We start from the raw sequence: 23,870 nt of genomic DNA, 5'->3' as shown, positions 1-23,870 counted from the left end.
TCGCATGTGCGCAGAGAGGGTGAAAGGAGAAGGACTGCCTCTCCAACCACCCTTGCAGATTGCAGTTGTAATTGGCTTATCAATAGGCTTAGGAGAGATGTATTTCCAGCAAAGTTAGAGAGGAAGAACCTTCCTCTTTTTCATGCACATCAAGGTGCTCCTCATATTTTGCCATAAACAACTTTGCAAGGGACACGATCTCCGCATTTTTTCCGGGGTTGGAGAAAAACGATTTCCCGTTTGTTTTCAATTCAAAATTAAAACCCCCCGTTTCGAAACAAAGCTAGCCCCACTTTGAGAGGTCAGAATTATTTAAGGAGGATGACTTTCACAATTTCTGAATGGAGTTAGAGAGGGGGAATGTTACTCCTTCCTTCCCTTCCGCCAAATTGGTATGAGGTTGAAAATTCCTAATTCATCATGATGATATCAAAAGAATCCATAACTTTCTAATTGGGAAAGACCACCACAAGTTTTCCCCTCTCTTTCCCTTCATAATATAATCAACCTCTTCGGGGAAGGGATTGAAAATTCAACTTATATCTTCAATTCTATTATGACCCCCCAAGAACCTTTTGTAATTACACTACTTATGTTTTTTTCTTATTAATAGTAATAGTATTAGTAGTTCCGAGTAACCGGGCACTAAGTGCCAAGCATTTAGGCTCGGACGATCCTACCTACTGAAAATGTAAAAGGACTCTGGCTCAGGAAAGAATCCGTCAAGAACTGCACGCAAAATCGAACACGTTTGCAGAATTATGTACCTCTGCATGGTTTGAAGCAGATTGTGTAAGAGTCCCAGGACATCTAGGGAAGCCGTGAACGATTTGGGTAGAATGCCTGTAACTGACAATATTTAGAAACAACAACCACCTTCTCAAGACGTTTCTTTGATTTCCCCAACCAATAGCTCAATGTCACTACTATGGGTGATAGCAACATCAATCATATACGCGGAGCGGCTCATCTTATCAGTCCATGTAAGAGACTCACCTGCTTTTTGCTATAAAAATAGGGGCGTAACAAATTGACTTGGCGGTGATGTTGTGCCGCCACGTTAACCGCGGACCTACTGACAATGTCAGAAGGTAGGTTCTCCCGCTCCACGGCATAGTTTAGATGATGCATTCCGAATTTGGACATAGTCGTCCGTATCTCCCGCTGAACATTTTGCATATCAGTCCTCGTCCACGGCAATATTTCGAACGCATTATCCAGTGAAGGGATAGCGAATATATTCAATGTGCTTATTTTATTGTTGCCCGCGAGATGCGATTTCAGTACCAGTTTCATATGTTGTAGGAATTCGGACAACAGACCATCCTCTAAATCACCAACTCGGGCATGGATTCCTTGCAGAATTCCTAGGTACTTTCAGAAATCGGTCTCGGCCATAGCTTGGATGTGGATGCCATAAATATAATACTATGTTCGGCGTGCGGTTCGTGATGACCTTTGCGGACGGCTTTGACTCGACACTTATCAAATCCAAACTTCATGCGAATATCATGGGTAAACATGTCTACTATTCGCAACAGACGTCAAAGGTGGCCGTTAGTACTAGCACAAAATTTAATGACATATACATAAGTACATCAAGCTCGCGCGTAGTACGTAGGCCATACTTTAGTGCAAAACCATGTCTTCTAGCATCATTCAGTAGCATGAACAACCTGTTCAGTGCCGTGCAGAACACAAAATGGACTCAATGAATCCCCTTGGAAGATGTCTGTCCGTATATGGATGGTGTTGGTAACCTCAGGTGAATGTATTGATAAAATGGTATGCCACTCTTTTATGACTGTCGCCAAAAGCTTTATTAGTTTAGGATCATTGTGGTGCAGACATAGGACTTCGATTACTCAGGTATGTTAGACGCTGTCGGAAGATTTGCTTGTAATCGATATGGCAAGTAAAGAGATTTCTTTGGCCTCAAGTTGATTGTCTCACAACTCGTCGATAATAAGTTGCTCTTTACAACCTCTTGACTTAACTCGCCAGTCCTTCTGCTTCTCAGACAGAATTCTGTTGGTGTCCACTTGCCCATTGACCCTTCCACCTATAGAGGACGTTATGAACTTGTAGAAGGTTGGTAAGCAAGTAATTGGTATTCTATCTGCGGAGCTTTGCACCTCTCCTGGAAATTTCTCAGGACGATTCATGACCTGGTTTACGACACGTCTCAGCTGATTATGTATACTGGTAAAATTTTTATACCAGAAATTCTGCTTCCGCTCTTTACCAGGACCCTTCCAGATCTCCTCCTTTTTGAGCTGTCTATAGCTTGTCGAACCACCTCTTCTGTAACATCCGCAAAATGCATGCCCAGTATAGTAGCATAGTGGGTGCCTGCGGCTGTAATCCACTCATCACGTTCACAATGCTGGGCGCGTAAAATCCAATTTCCACCCCAATATTCGTGATTGTCGTTACCGCGTGTTCAGAATTTTAACTACGGGTGTCTCATTGGGAATGGCATAGTTGTGGTAAACTCCCTGCACTTTATTTTCCATCCGTTTGATGACCCTACCAGTGATGATTTCAGTCAGCGTAGCAATGTCCTGGCGTAATGAGTCCCGCCGACGATCCAGACGAATTTTCTATGGTGGTTCTCTTCGATGACTCAAAACAATAACAAGAAAATGAATCTTCTGGCAATATACAAGCGATTGTAGTTCCATCAACGACATCTCGGCACACAGTCGAGATGCAATCTCATCATTGATTTGAGATAACATTTTTGGAGTTGATGGAGATGCATAGAGCCTGGGAATACCTGCTCTATGAAGAGGATCCATTCCCGGGAATTCTATTCACACTTTTTACAATTCGTCCCAAACCTCAACGGAAACTACAGGCGGACGATGAAGTTGCCTACTGTGCGGCGTGGTGTTTTTGATGTCACCACCTCTGCCCCCACTGACTGTTGGTCACCAGTTTTCACAATGACCCCAACTTGAACGTGCCTACTGATGATGGCCGGGATTGTGTCGCTGCGAGTTATAAAGCAGTTCCGATCTGCGACTTGCTGCACTTTCTCGTGCGCGAATTGCGGGAGACGCTCGACGCTCTCTGGTGCAAAACGGGCGGTATTCTGCCTGTCCTGCCGTTATTTCGTAGTAGGAGCGGATGATGAAGAGGTTCATTTACTCAGTCTACTTCATCCGCTGCCTTCGCGTGCCTGCTGAAGTTTTCGCCACAAGTTGTGACGAAGTAGCTGTAGCAGGTGGAGCAATGCTCCTGGCCATTGTGGCGCCTAAACGGCGAGCCGCCCCACAATTAACGGTTTCGACGTTGTGCTGTCCATTATGGGTGCCTCACCCAGTTCCCAAGTTAGAGAGTCCTGCCGATTATCCGTACTAGACCTAAAATTTCTCCTTCTTCGCATTTTTGGTAGTGCATTTAAACCTAACTGCCAGGTGTAATGAAAGCGCATATTCTACAAAACTAAGAAGTTCTTGCACTATCTTCACCTACTTCTGAAAAGCTACAGTGACCTTCAGACAATCAAACTGAAGCTATCCTTCTGCTTTCACAACCGGGCTTGAGAGGTCTTTTTTCGTACGGTTTTGAAGTTGTTTGGATCTTTACGCACGGTCTAACCACTTTAATTTGGTCTTTTCCTTTTTGCTGTTAAACCAACGCAAGCGATTTTTAAAAGTTCTGAGACTACTTACGCGAATTGGATGGGTAAAGGGTAAATACATGGACTTTTTTTAAAGGATAGTACTTACATCTACGACATTGGAAACCAATATGTCTCCACGTCCTAGAACTTGATAGATGAAGTATTTTATTGAGTTATTAGACCGTACTGCGACTTCAATTTCATTGTTAAGTGTTGGCCTGGAATAAAAGTTGTTATAAGAAATTTGTTTGAGTCATTTGAAACTAAAGTCTTACTTGGATGTTAGAACTTCAATCTGCAAAAATTTACCATTCAAATTTGTCTTCTTTGTAACAAGGCCAAGACTGGAGAGTACATTCAAATATTCCACCTATAAATAATCGCGTTTTTAATAAAAGAAATTAGCGTCGATTTCTCTGAAAGCTTCATACGTTTATTGAGTACGAGTCAGTGTCATCATCCGGCAATGTGACCATCATTTTCATCATACCAGAATTATCCAGCTTATGTTCAGTTTTATTCATGTTATCTCCACTTAAACCTTTCGACACATAAGACATAATGGGATTTGTGGAGTCGAGGACTGGAGTGCCATCATGTTGGACAACTTTAGCCTAAAATACAGATAATTTAGATTTGATCTTAAGATAATTATGGGATTAGTTTTCTTACTATAACTTCGAATGGCACATTCGGTATATACGTTCTGGGGATCTTCACGGTTTCAATGATGTATTTATCTTTATGAATAGTAACTATTGTTGTTGTATTCTGCTTCCTTCCATTTGCAGCCTCTTCAACAATTGCTTCTATCATAATATCACGTTGGTAGTCCTCCTTGAATTTCAGTTCTTCTTTAATGTCGAACTCTACACTCGCTTTTCCATTGATTGGAACAACTTTTCTTGTTATCAAGTCGTACAGGAAAGGCTGGATGGCTCCATAGAATTTAGGATAGATAGAGATAGTTGCTTCTCCCTTGATTGCTTTACCAAAGTGGTATCTAAAATTATAGAAATAGTGAAAAAATAGGGAGTCATTAATATCTCTATTTCAATTTTGACCAATTTTTTTATCCAATATGAGAAGTTTGAATTCAGACTTACTTGGCTCTAATAACGGCTGAGATCTTCCCATCTTTATAGATAGCATGACGTGGTGTTTCGATGCTGACATCAAACTTCGGCAAAACATACTCTGCAACTTCAAACATTTTGTCGTAAGTGTTATTCATTATATTGATTTCAATTGACCATTCTCCTAGCACCGGGAAGTTCGACAGTTGTAATTCTCCAGAATATACTCCTGAAATTAACCGCACGCTTTTCTCCATGCGAATTCGATTGCCCATGCCATCCTTAATAGAAAACATCAGTTACTTTGAAAACATACACTTCGATAATTAGCAATTCCTACCCTTATAACGACATCAGGGGCCTCTGAAATTTTTGCTGGCCGAAGATTTGAATCGAGTACCAAAATTCGGTAGTTCACCTTGTCGCCTGGCTTATAAATAGATTTGTCAGTTTGAACTAATACTGATATTTCTTTATCCTCGAAATTGAGTATTGTTTCATTGGTAAATTCTACACCACTTATGCCTTCAGCTGTAAGGTTGTATCTGTCCCTTTTTAGGGCGGGAATCTGAAACAATATAGAAATAATTTTTAATTTAATTAGTGAAACCACTAATGCTACTTTTTAATGGTGATGAAGAAATGGGTGATTTGATTGAAAGCATGATTATTACTGACGATAATCTAAATAATAAATTCCTTTAATTTATTAGGCATTTTGCGTTGGTCAACTTTGGCGAATTCTTTGAAATAGTACTTCAAGCTGAATAATAATAATAATCGTTGGTGCCTTGAAGTGTGTTAGAGCACTTCATTCAAGACCGTAATGGTACACTACAGGATTACAGTACCCTATAGGAGGCAATGTGGCCAGCATTGTGCTCGACCGAGATTATTACCCTAATTTGACTCAGGTACTCATTCATAGTCGATTGGTATCCGACGTCAAATCACGATACAAATTCCACTGCCACCAGTGAGATTTGAAGCGCACTCTTCCGTACGACAGCCTTGTGCTCTATCCATTCAGCTATCCGGACAAAAGCTGAATAGAAAAATGAATGGTCCCTTTGGTAATTTTAAAGTTTGAATGGAAAGAGTCATGAAGGTCCTGGCGGTTTAATGTGAGTGCTTGCAGTGTAGGCATCATCCCACTGCATTAATTACGCATTAATTTGGAGACCACAATGAGAGCCTCGCCATGACCAGCACAGCGGTACTAGTTTAAACTGAGTGTATGCCCAGCATTTATACCAGTGAATGCGAAACCTAGCTAACATCTCCACCTCAATTGAGGGGTAGGGTGCCCGAGTTGTACAACTCCACCCTTGAGTCCCCAAGGAGCTCTGACCACGATATGGGCACAACCAAAACTAAAATGAAAACCCCACAACGAGGCCACCTGCAAATAAACGACTCGAGAGCATATCCTCAAGAAATTCTCCTGGAGCATATGCCTTCACAGGCTTTTCCAAATAATCTCCAGTGAGGCTTCGTGGTAAGAACTGAATCCCTTGCAGACTCGGGTCTAATCGCCCTCCTCGAGTACGTGGGTACTGCACTCCTCAACGGGTTGATTGATTGATACGGTCAGCAAAACAGTTTTCACTCTTTCTTTTCACCTTGCTACTTATTCTACAACTTCTAGATGGATAAGGCCACGTTTTTAATAACTAGAAGCATACTCTATTACGCAAATTGATGTAGCTCAATAATATTTGTTCTAATGGTGAATGGATGCTGATGAACGACTTTTCTCGAGTTCCTTTTCACGGATTTTCAAAACCTGGATGAATTTATATTTTATATTTCGATGTCTTCAGAGAGCCTCTAAGTTCTCCTTCTTCCACTAGCCTTGGCAGCGGAGGAGATTTTAAATTAGGAAACTCTCTCTGCGCCGCATTCCATTCCAAATTAACATTATGAGATCAAGTCTACTACTAGCGAGGTTTTCTTCTTCTTTTCGCGGGGGGCTCGTTGTGATCGATTGCGCCATTTTGTTTTATCAAAGGCCTAATCTGGATGCAGTTACGAGGCTTCCAAATCCCCAACCAGTGCATCAAGCCGTTGTTTTGGCCTGCCTTTTAGTCGCTTATTATCATCTTTGAGTTTACGTATCCATACCATCGAAAACGCCTCTCTCACGATTTCTCCATAATCCAATATCGATCGGGGCTATCCTTATTTCGAATATGATCAAGGCGCGTCACCCCAGTAGTCCAACGCAACATCTTCCGTCCATTCCCGCAAGACGCCATTCATTGTCTTTTATAGTCGGCCAACACTCGGAACCATAGAGGGCGATCGGGTGAACGACACTTCGGTAAATTATAGATTTGAGACATTCGTTAATACGTCGATCGCAAAGAATGTCAGATGTGGAGTTATACTTCAGCCAGGTTGTACTAATGCTTGAAAAATAATTTCATAACGGAGTTCTCCATTGGCTGATAGCATTGACCCGAGATATGCTCAGTGTTGGGCAGGTCACCATCATTGATAATGATTGTGCCTGTTTCATGGGGATCGGTTGTCAAAAATTCAGTTTTATTCAGATTCAATCTGCGATCGATCATTCTACTTTTGGACAAGTTGCTCGAGATCATTTTTGCTATGAGACGTCGGGAAAATATCATCTGCATAAAGCAGTATATAGGGCAGTGAACGTTGAATGCCCCGTGTGACCATGCCCGTAAGCAGAACAAAGAGGAGTGGTGAGAGGGCGCTTCTTTGATGAATACCGACAGAGACACGAAACAGTTTTGAAAGATCTGCTGCACTTCGAACTTTACTTTTCGGATAGTGGTAGAGTTGCTGAACCCAGCGCACGAGTTATTCTATTACTAAGTGTTGTCGTAGAGCATACCAGATGATTTCGTATGGCACACGATCAAACGCAACCGGATCGAATGGTAATTAGAACATTCTTGCGTGTCAGTTGGTGTTCTACCTTTCCTCATAATCCGATTAAAGAAGAAGAAAGAGGGTTGGATCCCAGCTCTTTACTTTCCAGAGGTCAGATTCATGCCGTTTCACACAAAACCTTAAAAAGGGGTGCCCGAATAGCTGAGTGGTTAGAGTACAAGGCTGTCGTAGGGAAGGTCGCAGTTCAAAGAGAGCGAATTTCAAGAAAAGGGGCTTAATTTGTGTTCAATTGTATAGAGGAGAATTAGACCATTTCACTGGTGACAGTGGGATTTGTATTGTGATTTGACGTCGAATACCAGTCGACTCAGCTGTGAATGAGTACCTGAATCAAATCAGGGTTATAATCTTGGACGACACAAAACCTTAAAAAGGGGTGCCCGAATAGCTGAGTGGTTAGAGTACAAGGCTGTCGTAGGGAAGGTCGCAGTTCAAAGAGAGCGAATTTCAAGAAAAGGGGCTTAATTTGTGTTCAATTGTATAGAGGAGAATTAGACCATTTCACTGGTGACAGTGGGATTTGTATTGTGATTTGACGTCGAATACCAGTCGACTCAGCTGTGAATGAGTACCTGAATCAAATCAGGGTTATAATCTTGGACGAGCACAATGCTGACCACATTGCCCCCTACAGTGTACTGTGTACCGTTACGGTCTTGAATGAAGTACTCTAACACACTTCAAGGCCATGATCCAATTGAATTGTTGCGCCAACGGTTATTACTATATACATAAAAAGGGGAATATCCCGCAGTTCAGCAATAATAGAGGTATCACCTTGCTGAGTATCACCTATAAAATATTCTCTGCTATCTTGTAGGCCGGATAGCCCCTTACGACCAGAACATCATCGGTCCATATCAAAGGGGCTTCACCCAGGAGAATTAACAACAGATCAGTTTTTCTCTCTGTGCAAGCGATGGAAAAACTGTTGGAATATGGATGATCAGTTGCACCATCTGTTCAGCGACTTTAAGCCGCCTATAATAGCATAGCCAGGGTAAAACTGTACACGGCCATGAGAGAATTTGGTAGCCCGACGAAATTCATAAGACTGACTAGGCTGACCCTGACCGATATGCGAGGCCAGTAAAAAGCAGGGGGAACACCCTCAATGCCATTCACCATCAACAACATTCTAAGACACAAGTATTTCCTATCATGCATACTTTTTAATCTGGCCCTGGAAAAAATAATATGTGATGCTGGTGTAAATGCAAAAGTCACTATCCCCTTCAAGTTCACCCAACTACCACTCAGAAGTCGTGAGGGATCTTTACCAGATCGCTTACAGATTAATATCCACCGAAGTGCAAACACTTATTAGTTGCTGGCACAGTTCGCTGCGGAGATAAAAGCTGATCTAGTGCTTATCAGTGAACAGTAACGAAACATGGACCCAGCTTTATGGCACCGTGACATATTAGGTACGGTGGGTGTTGGACTTCGGTTCCTTGCCTAAGTCGGAAGAAATAGCTTTGTCTGGATTCGGTGTTTACGGATAATGTTAATGTTCTAACATCGAATGAGAGAATGCCGGACTTTCGATGCAGGTTTAGTGGTGGTCGTTTTGGCACGAAAGGGCTAATCCTGGTCGTCGGCTCCACCACTACTCCAGAGGAAAACGAATTCTGCAAATAGCGGTGATAACAGGACTCGTAATTTTACACACCTTATCTACTTCAATGTTGCGGCGGGCAGGCTACAAGGGGAGCATTCCTAATAACTTGGATGGGTGTAACTGTAACTCTAATAACTAGCAGATGGGTGACGGGTTCTGAAAGACTTCTTAGCAAGGGACCACCCATATATCGCGTTCGAATTAGTTGACGCAAACTCTAGGTGTGCGCCACCCTGGTGCTATTTCTCTACGTGGAATGCCGCGAGGGTAAACAATGGGAGATTTGTGGAGGTTCTTGAAGCATTCCATGCCCAAGGCGGTATTGAGAAGAGGCAAACCTTCTATGTATTTGTTGACGGCAGATATTACCTACTTCGCCGCTTTACACAACAGTTAAATTACCGAGAGGAGGCAAATACCATAATAACAGAGTACAAGATACGCGAAATACACAGGAGCTCGCTGCTGGCAGGGGGCTGGTGACGGCATTCAACGCTTACCTGAAAGAGAACACTTTTCCTTCTCGTTGGAAGGTGCCGAGTTGAGCTGGCGTCTGCATACCGACTATTTTGTATGTTTGACACGACCGGAAAAGTGTCCCAAAATCTCACCAGAAATAGACCCGCTGGAGCGATACGTGTTGCCGGAGGCTGTCCCCACGGCAGTTTGGTTTTAGAGGATGAAGCTCCACAGTGGATGCTGTCATGCAAGTTGTGGATGTGGTACATCGTGTGGAAGCACACAGCCGTTGAGCTCGACGGGTGGTGCTCATCGTAACGCTTGATCTCAGAAATGCCTTCAGTTGCGTAAGATGGAAAGACATTCTAGGCATACTATATAAGCGCGTACCGAGCTCTCTTTTGCGGATATTGAGGGATTACTTGAGAAACCATTCCATGCTCTACGAGACGCTAGAGGATCAGCAGAGAATGGAGGTCACGTTGGGGGGTGGGGGGGATCTCTAGAACACTTCCTATTGCCAGAAGAGTCGCGCCTGGTCAGCTACGCAGATCACGTTTCCGCACTTGTTGCAGGATGTGGTGTGGAAAAAGCTCAAAGCAGAATTTGCGTATTGACGCGACGGATAAGCGAATGGATGACTGTCAACCTTCCACCGGAAACAACCAAAGTGGTCGTGAGCACCTTGCGAAAGCACAGAGACAGGGAGCTGCGGGTGGTATCTGAGTGATTCCCTCCTTGCTAAGGAGCATAAAAAACATATATAAAGGGAAGGTAGAAGGATCAAGGAAGGTGGCTGGTTGTGAAGAATGGGAACGTGAAATGAGTGACAACTCTCTTGACAAAAAGAAGCAAGAGGTGGATGGACTGCATTCTCATTGGCAACTTAGGTCCGGATTGAATCGAAAGCGTGGCGTGCGTGGTTGAAGCGAGCATGGAACCTTTCAGTGTGACCTGCATAATATTGAGAAGGCACGATCTCCTGATTGTGTGTTTTGCAATGGGGTTGTAGACGACACTAATCACACCTGCTTTTCTTGTGGAAGGTGAGATGGAATTTGTCAATAACTTACTTAAACACAGGAAAAACCTCTCTCGACAACATTGACGGGGAGAAATACAAAGTATGTTAAGCACGAACAACGAAAGAAACTACACATCAAATGACACAACTGTTGATAATTTTTCCTATCTAGGTTTGAAAATCATAACAGATTACGTTGTAGCTAGGACGACAAAATTTCCGCGCCGTTGTTTGCCGACAACCGAGCCTAATTCAGCATCCAAAAACCCTTCCATTCAATGCTCAATGTGTTGGAAAATTAACTAATCATTATGGGATCTGAAGAATTTTGACTAAAGACCACGCAACTAAAAACATATGGCACACTTCACCTCAGAAAGTATCACATTTCTTTCCGAGGTTGGATGCTCATTCCGTAATATTTCTAATTTCATTAATCTAATATCTAGGAAACAAAAATGCAATCGGAAGCAAATATTTTTCATCATCAAGCATAGATCGAACACTACAGTAACTGTTCCTCAATGCGGAAATACACAGAAAGAAAATTAGCAAGTGCAATCTATCTTTCCCGTTCCATTGATGAGACCAGTAGTAATTCAACGGGAAGTTTAAGTAGAAATCAATTAAAGTCTGGCCAGGTGAGTTCAGATAGAAGTGTAAATGCAACTTATCTTCAGTTTTCATCTTGTGGGCTATATACCATATTCGCAAAAAAAACAATTTCTCGGTGTTTTGCACAAATTTCAAAGCGATTTCTTACGTCATTGGAAGAAATAGAGATTGATTGAAAAATAAAAGGTAATTAAAGTGATGGTCATATTACCGTCATTTTTCTAATATATGTATCAAGCTTTTCGGAATATAGGAAACATTAACAAATTTAGACCGGTAACTACAAATTATTTAAAAAAGTAATTGGAGACCAGAAGGCCAGCACGATTGCTGTCACAAGATTTATAGATGAAATATGAAGTGAAATTTTGAGAAACAATACTGCGATATGTTATGGCGTAAGACTTTATTGCTAGGCTATACACATGTTTATAATCCCATTAATAATTAAGTGGGATGTACAAGGACCTTCCTAAAATGCTATTTCTATTTGCATGTAGTTTTGCGACATAGACAACATTTTCATTACCGTGTTCGTGAGGGAATTCATTTAATGATATGCAATGCTCCTTCGTTTTCTCCAGTGCAAACACCCCTATGTTTTTCCAATATATTCCTCACAATTTACCGATTCTCAGCCCTATATTCACTTACCTCAAACATTTAACTTTTAAAATGATTAATTTTATTTATTTTACAAAAGACCTTCCAACTGGTCGATTTCCCTTAAACTCAGGAACTTATTTACATTTGCACAATTCCAAATTTCATTTTATTTTCCGAATAGTGCAAGCCAGTATTGAGTGGGGAAAGCGTACGTTCACCTCTTTTGCTTGTATCTAAGCGTGGAACCTTGTTATTGCAATGTTCCAACATAGGGAAGGGATAATCATGTTATTGGGTACATGCTCTAGCCATCATTTGTTTCTGGAGAGGGCAGGGTGGGTGTTGTTGTAGTCGTCGCTTTTGCTGTGCCTCCGCTGAATTGGGAAGTTCAAGGCCAGAGTCGACGGAATCAGCGGTGGTGAGACCGGCTGATTGGAGGGATAGCTGATTAGTTGGACAAAAGGAGTCCATTTGTTTGCTTGGAGGAAGGAGTATCGCTTTGATATTTCGGGTGAAGTGAAGTCTACCATAGAGTACGAGTAGCAAATTATTCTAAGGGTAAGGAAGAATCACCTTTGGCATACGAAGAGACTGAAAACAGTGGAGGAAGATCATTGAGGAGTGGCATTTTTAACGACTGATTTTGGAAAAGAGTTTCATTCTGTGGGAAGTTGAGGAATGGAAACTAATTGGTGGCGAACCCGATCAGATCGTCAAATTGGTAATATGAAGAACTATTTAAAGAAGTTACACTAATATGTAGATTACACAGATTAATACCCAAGGACATAAATTCATAGAAGTTAATAAGTGAATTGATTCGGGAGGGTGGTTCTTAATGGCATAAAAATTATTTTAATCTAACTATTGAATTCGTTGTTATCATTCATCAAGAAGAATTGATTAAAGGTCGGTCGGTATATAACTAGGTACTATTGGGTATTTAATTTTCTGTCCATTTTACAATTTGATAACGCTAGGCAAACTGCTGCCAACTGGAAACTTAATTACACAGTCACTTAGATACTTGAATTAAAACTTTGAATTTTGGATTTTCAAATTCCCAAAATTCAGTAAGAGAACAAGAAATCATGCAATTTATGGCGATAAATACCATCAACATTTGCAGAAGGAGATCTTGTCGCTATTAGACGCATTCAGATGATATCGGGTAGGAAATTAAAGACTAAGTTCCTGAGTCCATACAAAATTATAAAAGTAAAACCTAATGACATATATGATGTGCAACGTGTATCTACTGGAGACGGTCGTATGTCGATTACTTGTATTCAGTATCTGAAATCTTGGATTTTGTTCTCTTTAGTCATTTGAGGCGCAAGACATTCCACGATGTCCGAATTGTACCAATCCCGGTAATATCCAAACAACTCAAGTTATGTCTTTTCGTTTCCTGAATATCAAATAGGCAAAAAGAAGATGATTGAAAGGATCGGAAGGGGACCCTAGATCACTAAGCCACATGGCCGTATAGAATAATCTTAGAATTGGATTTTCTTTAGTAATAAAAGTTTTTCCTAGCAATTGAAGTTTTAGAATTATTTTTCCCTACAATATTTTGAAAATTTACTGCGGACCCCCTTTAAGTTCATCATAGATCCGTAATGCAGTGATATAAGTTTTATTATGAGGTACCATACTGGAATATTTGGTGAAAATCCTACTCCTAAGTTGTAGTAAGTCAAAGTTGCCTCTATAGCGTTAGATTACTACTCCCTAAGAGATAAACTATCAGTACCACATCAAATTGAATATCGAGCATATTCAACGTATATAAACAACGAACTGGGTATAAATGGAACCCAAATATTCTTACATAAAAGATCAAGAAAACCTTTTATACCTGAATTGCGGAGCTTCCGATTTTCAACTTGTCTTGAAATTATGATCATTAACAATACGGTTATCTTATGGCTTTCGAAATAATGCAATTCAATTGCATATACAGTTGTCACTTTCACTAACCAGAAGTGAGAAGCGGAATTGGAACCACGAGTGAGAATTGGAAGCGCTTTCTAAGAAATAAGCATTAAAATTTTGTTTAAGAATCGAGGGACTCCTAAGTCCGCCATCCACTTACTGGGGGAGGGAGGGAGCAAATACCAACTTGTAACCACTTCGGTCACGCTGCTCCCGGGGCAGAAGTGAGGTAGCGTCAATGAACAATGTGGATGTTATAAAGCCGGTGCGGAAACCCCACTTTTTAGATGCAGCTGAAAGCATATATATCATCAAAGAAGGGAGGCAAGTAACCTTAAATCAAGATGAAGGAAACTGTGCAACGACCCTGGTAAAAAAGGTATACAGCAGGTAATAACAAAAAGTAGCGGAAAATATGGGAGCGATCAGGAAATTAATCATAACGTAACTAGTACAGCTAAAAAGTTACGATATAAATAGGGGTATTTTAAGATAGGTTAATTAATTAGGTGTTAGCACTGAGGAAGGGGCACGTGGTCTCCAAAATAATTGTATGCGGGGGAAAAACAAAAATATTTACAGTATAAGGAAAAACACCTAGTTCTTTTCTCAACTTATATTTCAACTGTAAAAAAAAACATAGACATTAATTTCAACTTACTAATAGTACCCAACCCAACCCACCTTTTGCAAGTTGTTCATCCTAAGAGAACTTAATTTTGCACCGACATAGAGGACAGTATCGTGCATACGCATGCCAGTTTCATGGAAACCCAGCTATTAGTGTTAAAGTTATAGCAATTGAAACTTATCAATTTTGTGCGAACTTACTGCATCCTATGCCATGCAAATAAGATGCTGACGTCATAATTAATGAGAATAATTGACATTCAAGTGAAATATTAAAGTCCCATATATGAAGAAGTCACTTCCCCCCAGCGCTTTTACCGTTTACAGCTATTAGGTGAGCCCTTTTTTGTTTTACACAAACCTTATCGAAATCGGTTTCCCGTCTATCTGTCTGTCACACTCATTTTTATGGGAGACGGTTATAGCGATCCACAAAAATTTGGAGGAAAGGTGGGAACTGCGAACGCTCAGGTATACAGTGAGTCACATCATTCTACATCGAATTTAAGGGGGTCCCCATACACATGCAGTATAACGCGAAAGTGGATATTTTCAGATAATAATAAAAATAGCTTCCCAGTTTGTAAATCTCTCTTTGACTTGAAGACTCCCTTCTTCCCTCCTCTTTTTTAAACACGTACGCGGTCGAGTCGTTATTTTTTTTCTATTTTAAGTTTTCAGTTTTAGCTCGTGTGTTAGTCTTGGCAGACTCGCTCGAATCTCCCACTTCGTTTACTTTGCAGAAGGAGGAACCTCCTCATATTTCCGAGAGTGGCTAGCACAGAGGCCTACAAGCACGTGTCGACGAAGCACTTCGATGGACCTTCAAGATTTGAAATTTAGACAGCGACATGTTATTTGCCTTTAAACAGTTTTTCCTTGGTGGACCGGATGAGAGCCGAACAATATAAGTCCAATGGACACAAATTTTCAGTATATAGGCTCCAGATCCGATTTTTATAAGTTCTGGAATCAACTGGAATATTTGAGGTACCATTTATCAAACATGAATGTAAAGTGGTATCGCACAGTTAAGAAAATGTGCAAGGTTACGTTCCAAATCTGCCTGATACTTCAAGAAACAGGCACTTCATTCTTCAGGTCCTTATAATAAATAACACAGTTAATTAAATCATTATTCGTTTTCGAGTCTTAAATGTAGCATTTTTGTCATGCAATTGATACTTTTTATTTTTTGGCCAATGTGGGGACAATCGATTCAGTTGTCTCGGAATTTATTGATTGGAGCAGTTATGCCAACCAGCGGACATTCAGTACTTGGGGTAGGTGCTGCTTATGTTAGAGTTTTGGCCATTTCTTCTATATGAATTCAAAAGAGCTTAGATATTGTCTTCTATTTGTAGTTAAGTCTAAAATTGATAGACCAGTAGCTTACTCCAAACTACAATTTTATTTTATAGTGTATATATATATTTCGGGAGCAACTTACCCCCTTCATCAGTACAAAGCTAGGCCAAAGGTTTCTGGAAAACGGTCGCAAATTATGAATTATGGAAAAGTTCTGATTTTCAGCTTAGAACTGCAATACATTTTAAATGGCGAAGTCGTCAACTTCACCATGATATATTGGAACTTGTCATATTTTTTCCATTACGTTTGGGAACTAGACTCTCTTCTCACAAAGTCTCGGTGGAGTAATGCTACTTAGTCTTTATCAACGCACTCTACCAACACTCTACCAAAGTTATTGATTTGCCAGTAATACCAGTTCTATTCTAATAAATAGTTTACTGAGTTATTTACTTGTAATTGAACCAACGCGACAAAATTTTTTTTAACAACGGTGTAGCAACACAAAATTACTACTCCGTGTTTGTTATGATTCCTTCTGGTTTCCGCTCATAGTTAAATAACCCAGATATATATATGTAAATGTATAAACTTAGAACCATCATTATAGATTCAGAATAAGTTGATCATTATTCAGCTAAATATGCATTTGTTCACTATTTCTAACACAAACTAAAATGCAATATCTGAGTACGTGATAAAAATTATAACATCAACTAATTTTTTCCAGAGCACAGCAGGTGGTGCATGAGTTTCCATTTGGTTCTGTTAGTGTGAATGATTGATGCCAAAAAGTGTTAAATCATTTTTGAATAAAATGCATGTAACTTACCTCGAATCTTATTAGTTTTGTTGAATATGGTCGTAGATCCACCGTTTGGAAATTAGAGTAAGTTGCACTAATAATTCCAACTTTAATGGAACTCGGCTCCGAATTCTTGTGAACGCTAACAGCTACATGATATTCTGAGTTCGGTCGTATTGTTCCAGGTGCAACAATAGAATAGTACCTAAAAATTAAATGTGAATTGTGTTGAAAAATTTGCATCTTTTTAGTAGACGTCAGTTCGATCTCAGCTTCAATAAGAGGTTTATAAAAAAATGCATTGTAATAGTTCAACTTGAAACTATACATGACTCAGTCATTGGTATGTTCCACAATTTCGACTTTGATTAATCAATAGAATTGATATACTCTTATGAAAGATGACATTCACACATAGTGAAGGATTGTGTTGAAAATAGTTGAGGGATAGCTAAGGTAATATTGCATTCGACCGACATTATTCATATCCACAATCAAATGCATAAAGAATATTCTGAATAACCCTTTGTAATAAAAACAAATGAAATAAATAGGCGTTTTCATCTTTTCGAAAGCAAAAGAGAAAGAGTCGCTTTGTTTTACTGCAACTTTGTTATTAACAACAGGTTTTCCACCAAACTTTCCAGTATTTTGTTTTATGTTATGGCCTTTATTGCTGCATTATTTTGTAATGTTACGATGACTTTAAGGATAACCGTAATGAGGTCTTCTAGTAAATTTGAATGTCATTTAGGATCAGGTCACGATTTATTTTCTAAATTTCTCTGCGGAGTAGATAAGAATCGGTTCTTAATTAAATGTGCACTTATGGTCCAGAGGCTATGAACTCGAGAACCGCCTTCTTTTGAGCATATGCAGGTGCGTTTTCAGCCTTTGCAATGCCTCGGTGGTGAGTAATCTAATGGCATCTAATGCAAAAGAAATCACATAAAAAGGGGAACGTTTCAAGTGCTGCGATAATAAGGCGTACAAAGCCTTACGGAAAAAGAAGACGTGTGGCATTCATAATATGAACAAAAAATCTACTCTTTAAAATGGGAATAAGTTCGGTGTCGGCAGTAAAGTTGGAAGGGGATGATGGATTTGAGACCCCCCCCCCCCCCCTCCAACTGCACTGTCCGCTGGCCTATGACTGAGAAAAGTAGTCAATTGGACTAAGACGAGCCGACTCTGCTATCATTCTTATTTTTTTTTAAAAAGTAGGTTTTTTGTCATCTCTATTTCGGTGGGCCAATCTTGGCTAGTGAATTTTTCGCAGCAGGAATTACATGGCCATATCATCGAACATGACTCTCTCGGATTTTTTTCCATGATTGGTGTAAGTAGGGGGTATTCTACCCTCGTCAATTACGTCATTGAAGAATTGACTGCGTCAGAGTGTTGGGCCCGTCGATGCTTTCCCGCTTTCCCCGATTTCATTCGTTTGATTGTTTCCTCGTTCCAAATATTTGCGGGAGTAAAGGATGGGGAAATTATTCCGTTGAAATCGGTTCGGATTACTCCCATCATCTTTGGGTCGTGGCTCGTCGTGGAAGAAGTGTCTGATACGGATCTCTTTCGCCTTCAGTTAATAGAAAATATTTTCTAATGGGCTGCTCTTATACAATGATCGTCTCTCGGATTTTCATTGGAACATCGCCGCCGTTCCCAAACCCGCCTTCAGAACCGTATTTTTATTTTATTGTACCTTTCTTCAATGCCCGAAGTCATCGGCAATACTATAATCGTTTCTTCCTTTTTCTCGTAAAATGGCCACCATTTAATATGTGCCGGGCGAGTACGCTCGTCATGTTTTTCCAACGGTGGCTTGATTCACAGGGCAGTATCCAACGGCCGATGTTGAGAAGCGATGGTTCCATAAGAAACGACGTTGCCGTTAGTGGAGAAGAGAAAATGGCTTTGTCTTATGAGAAAAGCTGATTTCCTACAATTGGTTTTTTTGCCGCCTTTCTCTGCATCGGATTGTCCATTCTGTGGCGCATTCATCAAATCGGTCGCAACTCAGCAGAGATGGCAACCCGAAGCCATAGTAAATGGATGGAAGGGTACAGGAGGAGACCTATTTTCTCAGCTTAAAGGCGCTGCAGTACATTGAAAATTATGGTAGACATGCAAAGTCGAATGTGGCCATTTGGCATCTGCAAAAGCAGTTAAGATGGGCCGAACTGTTTCAGAAAGTGTAATGTCTGTGTGGCTATTTGTCTGGCTATCTATTTGTCACACAGAGTTTTCCCAGAAACGGCTATATCGATTGACTCGAAATTTTGTGGGAAAACGGAAACTGTGAAAGTCCACACATACAGCTACATCTTTCTATGTTGAGGGTGTGGAAATTTTTTTTCACCGAATGTAGTGATGTGGGGAATCATGTGAAAGAGCTCGATTAATGCTTTTCGAAGCCGGTCTTAGTTTAAATATACCTACGCAACAAATACACAAAAGCTTTCGTAACTTAAGGAGGGGGAACCCGGAAGGCGATACCAAAACAATAGTGAAAAGACCGTCCCAGAGCAAAGAAATCCTTATAAAGCTTCAAGGAAAAGGCTGTAGTAAGTAAAGCGAACACCGATCACCCCGATGGATTAGAACCTGTAGCAATTGGCTTAACTTGAGGGAAAACCGTAGAAACAAATTACTTGTGTATTTCTGTTGCACAAAGTAGTAAGAATTCTATCTCCAAAAATGCTATCGAAAGATCACGAATAAGTAGCAGTGCCATTAGATGCTATGTAGAAAGACAAAAGAGGAAATTAATTTCCAGGTGCATTTGAAATTCTTGAAAAACGTACTGTTGTTCTTGAAGGTAAGCATACATGTAATCAATTGACTTACCTTCAATATTTTGTCTCGGTTTTCATAAATGTTAAAGGACGTTGAGATGGGAAAAGGGAAAGCACACAATTTATACGACTCACATATTGGTAGACATGGCACTCACAAAATCAAATTTTGGTTGGGTTCTCTGAAAAATCTAAACATAGTAGTACCGTATGTGTCTGATTAATTTGAAAACTTTTCAGAAAGCTCCTTCAAGATCATTCTCCTTCTTCTTTAAAACTAGTCTCCGATGCCATCCAAAGTGGAGCTCCTATAAAATTTTAATTCCGTATAAGTACTTTTTTCGGGAACTACTTACTCCCTTCTTCTGTATTTATTTATAGTATATATCTACATATTCAATCAAAATCTATAGTACATAAAATTACATAGCTTTTCCTCTTGTAAAATCTTCATTATATTTTTTTTTGATATTTCACTCAAAGTACTCCGTATTTGTCGCCAAAAACAAACTACAAGAAATAAAAATATATGGGTTAGCTTTTTACTAATGAAACATTATCCACTTCTTGGATGTAGATATGCTTAACGATTAAGACTCTTCTATATTACGACTTATCTTTTGAATTGTTTGTGAGCTGATCGATATTGGTGTAAAGAGTTCACTTTCTCCCGTTTGAGCGCGAATTGCAGCCCCACAGACTGGACGTTTAGGAGTCACGTGAAGTAAGATGGCGGAAATTCAGAGGTTTCCGGTGTAATACTTCGGAAACCCAGTACCGTTGGTTTATGGGAGTAGGCAAGCTGGTTTGTGGCTGTCGATATCCCATGACCGCAATGCCTCAGTATTGAAAAACTTGGCTATTTTAGCGTGCTATAAGAGAAAATATTGGAGTGGAAACGAGGTACACAACGCAGGTGATATCTTTTCAATATAAGGTATGTAAAAGTCTGGAATACGGATAAAATTAGTGAACTTCTTGTTGCTCGGCAAGTAGCCAAGAAGAAACAAGTCGGGAAACCGGAAGCTAGGCGCTTCAGATATGAAAGGTTTTGTTTGCTTCTTCTGTAAGTATATTTGAGTGTAGAACTATCCCATTTGTATGTAGGCCGTTATGTATATGCATTTAGCATGTCAGAATTAGTACTTCGGGTTGTAAATTTACACGGTAAAGACGACTTTGAGCTACTGTAACTTTGTTACTAATAACTTGGGGATAATATGCTTCATATCATATTTTATACTATTACCAAGTTCTATAACTCTGAGATAAACTTAACACAATTCTCCCAAAAATACTGTAATATACTATTATTAACTTAATTTGAACAGATATCGATATGGAGAGTATTTTGAGGCCTGGACCCTATATAGAGGCAGCTTAATGAATTTTTTCAGATTTTTCGGTTGGATAGTTTCTGAGAATGGGTCCATTAAAGAAATCATCAATTTCCACCCCTCCCACTCCCCGCTTTTCTAACAAATCTCAAAACTAAGACCGGCTTCGAAAAGTACTAATCGAAACCATTCATTTGATACCCCACATAACTAAATTCGGTGAACAAAATTTTTACACCCTCCTTTTACATGTACTCCCCCTAAATTCAACCTAGAAGGATATCACTCACTGCATGTCTGGGGGTCCACAGTTCCCACCTTCTCAGGAAATTTCGTGTCAATCGGTATAGCCGTTTCTGAGAAAAGTGCGTGTGACAGACAGACAGACATTGAACCAATTTTAATAAGGAAATCTGCACCAACAGTTTCTTGGTTATGGCCTTAACAATGGCAAAAGGAGGCCAGCAATAAACGGCAAAGGGAGAAAAAGAAGATATATCCGGAAACAATCAATATTTCCAAGAAAGGAGAAAGAATCCGAAATTGACAGATTTGAGGGGTAGTGTAAGTTATATCTGTTGGAGTTGGAGCTAAACAAATCTTGCGAGAAGTCAACGGATAGTGTTTGCGGCAGGTGGAAAAGGTGCTAGGTAAGCAATCAGAAGTTAAAGTTTGAAAGCAAGAAATTGAGTGCAAGGATCTAGACCAGAACATATCACGGAGGTGTTGTGCTAAGGAAATAATTTAACCTTGGCGGAATAGAAAAAATTGCGATAGAGAGAATAAAGAAGGCGAAGATCGCGATATTAGCTTGGCGGTGGAATCAGTGATTAAACTGCTCACCGCGGGCAATGTAAGGATAGTTTGGGTTCTATACCGACTTGGAGAGCAAGTACCCATCAAGAGATGTTTCAGGTTCGATTTCACTCACTTGGCAGCAGCATGGATTAGTCAGCACGGGTAGAAAAGGAACAGGACATGTGAAGACGAGGGCCATCTCAAGAAGGGAAATGTGGAAGGTCCCCGGCATATAAGATTGAGCTGATATAAATTAACCTGAACCATTACGAGGCAGCTCAAGACCTGCTTTCGCAAACCATTCGAGAGTGGAATGTGGAAGTGGCGGTAATCCACGAATCTTACCGAAATTACGGAAGTGTTACATGGTTAGAAGGCTCATTTGGAAACCCGGTGTTATAGGAAACAATGGCATTCCCGGGAGCCGGCTATGTTAGCACAGTTGAATCGTGCATGCTTTTAGAACTGATTCCCGCTCAGTGGAAATGACAGAGTTTGGATCGACCTATCTATCTTTTAGACACTAGAGAGGCTGCTTTTATTCGTCGAACTGTGTCTATCAGAGCGGCAGTATGGGTTTCAGCGAACCAATTTTACGGTCGATGCAATACCAACCGTCATGGATCTGCCTCGGAAATAATGTATGACGGAGTGCTTGCTCTTCGCTTGCTAAAGGAGGCCACTTTGAATGACTTCGTAGGCAACCTAGTGGCAGTAGTAGCTGCAAATTACATCAAGAACGTGGAATTTTATGGGAGTGGAAACGTTCAAGCCATCACAGAGCATGGTTGTAAATTGTTGAACTGAACCTAGCGAACGAAAAGAAGCCGACGGTCCTTATTAAGAAGGAGGCAAGAAGAACGATACGGTCAAAATCTGGGTTGGTAATTATGAGGTCGTTTCAAAATCGGTCGTTAGATACCTGAGCGTAATATTGAGCTTCAAAGAGCACTTCGACTATGCGCGAGAAAAGGCAGTAAAGGCTCTCTAGTAAGGATGATGCCTAACATTGGAGGTCCAAAATATAGTTACCGGCTACTTAACGCCTGGGTATTCTATCTCCTGTCTGGACAATGCAACGAACTGGAGAAGAATGCGTTCGGCATGCAGGCTGTTATGGACGTATGACTTGCTCAACGTTGAGTATAATGATAATACACTAGAGTATAGTCTAATTGAGAATTATAATAAATATAATACCTGTAAATATAAATTAAACTGCTTGATTTAATTATGATATAAAGTGATCCTGATGTTTTTGTTGATTAAAACTATCATCCAAATTAAAACAGTTCAGACTAGTAGATCGAAAGACCGACACATTATCAACTTGACCATCCTGCGATAATATAAATCAAAGCTTCTTAAGGGGGAAATACTTCTAACCGAATCTAAAGACTTTTGTTAACCTCCCCTTTAAAAAACTCTGAAAACGAAATGATTTTGAATACGAATACAATTATCGACTTTTAGTTATTGAAACTTTGGATGCGTTTTTCTCAAAACAGTACTTTTCAAGGTTTGAATTAGGAAGTAGTTTGTTAGCCCAAGTCTTAAAATGAAAGGTTGCCTCGTAAGATATGTTTCCTTTTTAATGGCTAAAAAGTATCTAATCTATACATATACGCATTTCGGGAACCAACTGTCCCCTTCTTCAGTGTTTTATCTCTTGAAAAATTATTTCACCCTTTGGGCTTTTGTAGCTATTCCTGCGATTATAATATCTTAATTAAAAACCCAAATGGTGAAGAAGAATTTTTCAGAAGATAAAACACTGAAGAAGGGAACAGTCGGACCCCGAAATACGTATACGTATAGATTAGATATTTTGCAACCAATAAAAAGGGAAAGTACCTTCCAAGGCAGTCTTCCATTTTAAGTACTTTTCAAGTTGTGTGCGAGATAACTAAAATACTTTCCTGATTTTGCACAAATTTTGCACACACTACTAGTATCTTCTAGTTGAAATAATCTTTAAAAGCCTAAAATTGAAAATTTTTTTACTGAAAAAATCTAACATTTAAAATTTTTCATAAATAATTTTTAAAATCTTATAGGTTCAGCTAAAAACTATACATGTAATTAAAAAATTTTTGATTGTTTTAGATAAAAATTAAGCCCGATTGGGTATCCCTGGAATATCTGCAAAAATTACTGCCATTTTCAGTTTTTAAGAATAAAACAAAAACAACAAATTTAGAAACATAAGCCTCATAGACGTTCATGAACCTGCGAATGAGACTGCAGAGTCGGAGAAGGATACTTTCTACGAGGCTGTTGAGCGGACCCTTGA

General features: G+C 39.9%; 1 protein-coding gene across 1 annotated transcript in view; it reads right to left on the bottom strand.

Annotated features, from left to right (window-relative positions):
- The window catches only part of LOC119661660 (CD109 antigen), a 62,536-nt gene that overhangs the window by 23,919 nt on the left and 14,747 nt on the right, over positions 1-23,870 (bottom strand). The window contains exons 2-8 of the mRNA XM_038071093.1: positions 16,669-16,846; positions 5,048-5,275; positions 4,738-4,988; positions 4,304-4,634; positions 4,063-4,245; positions 3,907-4,001; positions 3,738-3,849 (exon numbers count right to left, since the gene is read on the bottom strand). Of these exons, the coding sequence (XP_037927021.1) occupies positions 3,738-3,849; positions 3,907-4,001; positions 4,063-4,245; positions 4,304-4,634; positions 4,738-4,988; positions 5,048-5,275; positions 16,669-16,846 (1,378 nt within the window). The remainder of the gene's footprint in view (positions 1-3,737; positions 3,850-3,906; positions 4,002-4,062; positions 4,246-4,303; positions 4,635-4,737; positions 4,989-5,047; positions 5,276-16,668; positions 16,847-23,870) is intronic.

The sequence above is a fragment of the Hermetia illucens genome, chromosome 1 (genome assembly GCF_905115235.1).
Source record: "Hermetia illucens chromosome 1, iHerIll2.2.curated.20191125, whole genome shotgun sequence".
NCBI lineage: Eukaryota > Metazoa > Arthropoda > Insecta > Diptera > Stratiomyidae > Hermetia > Hermetia illucens.
Note: the sequence above shows the minus strand (reverse complement) of the source record. Positions and strands in the feature narration are given on the sequence as shown.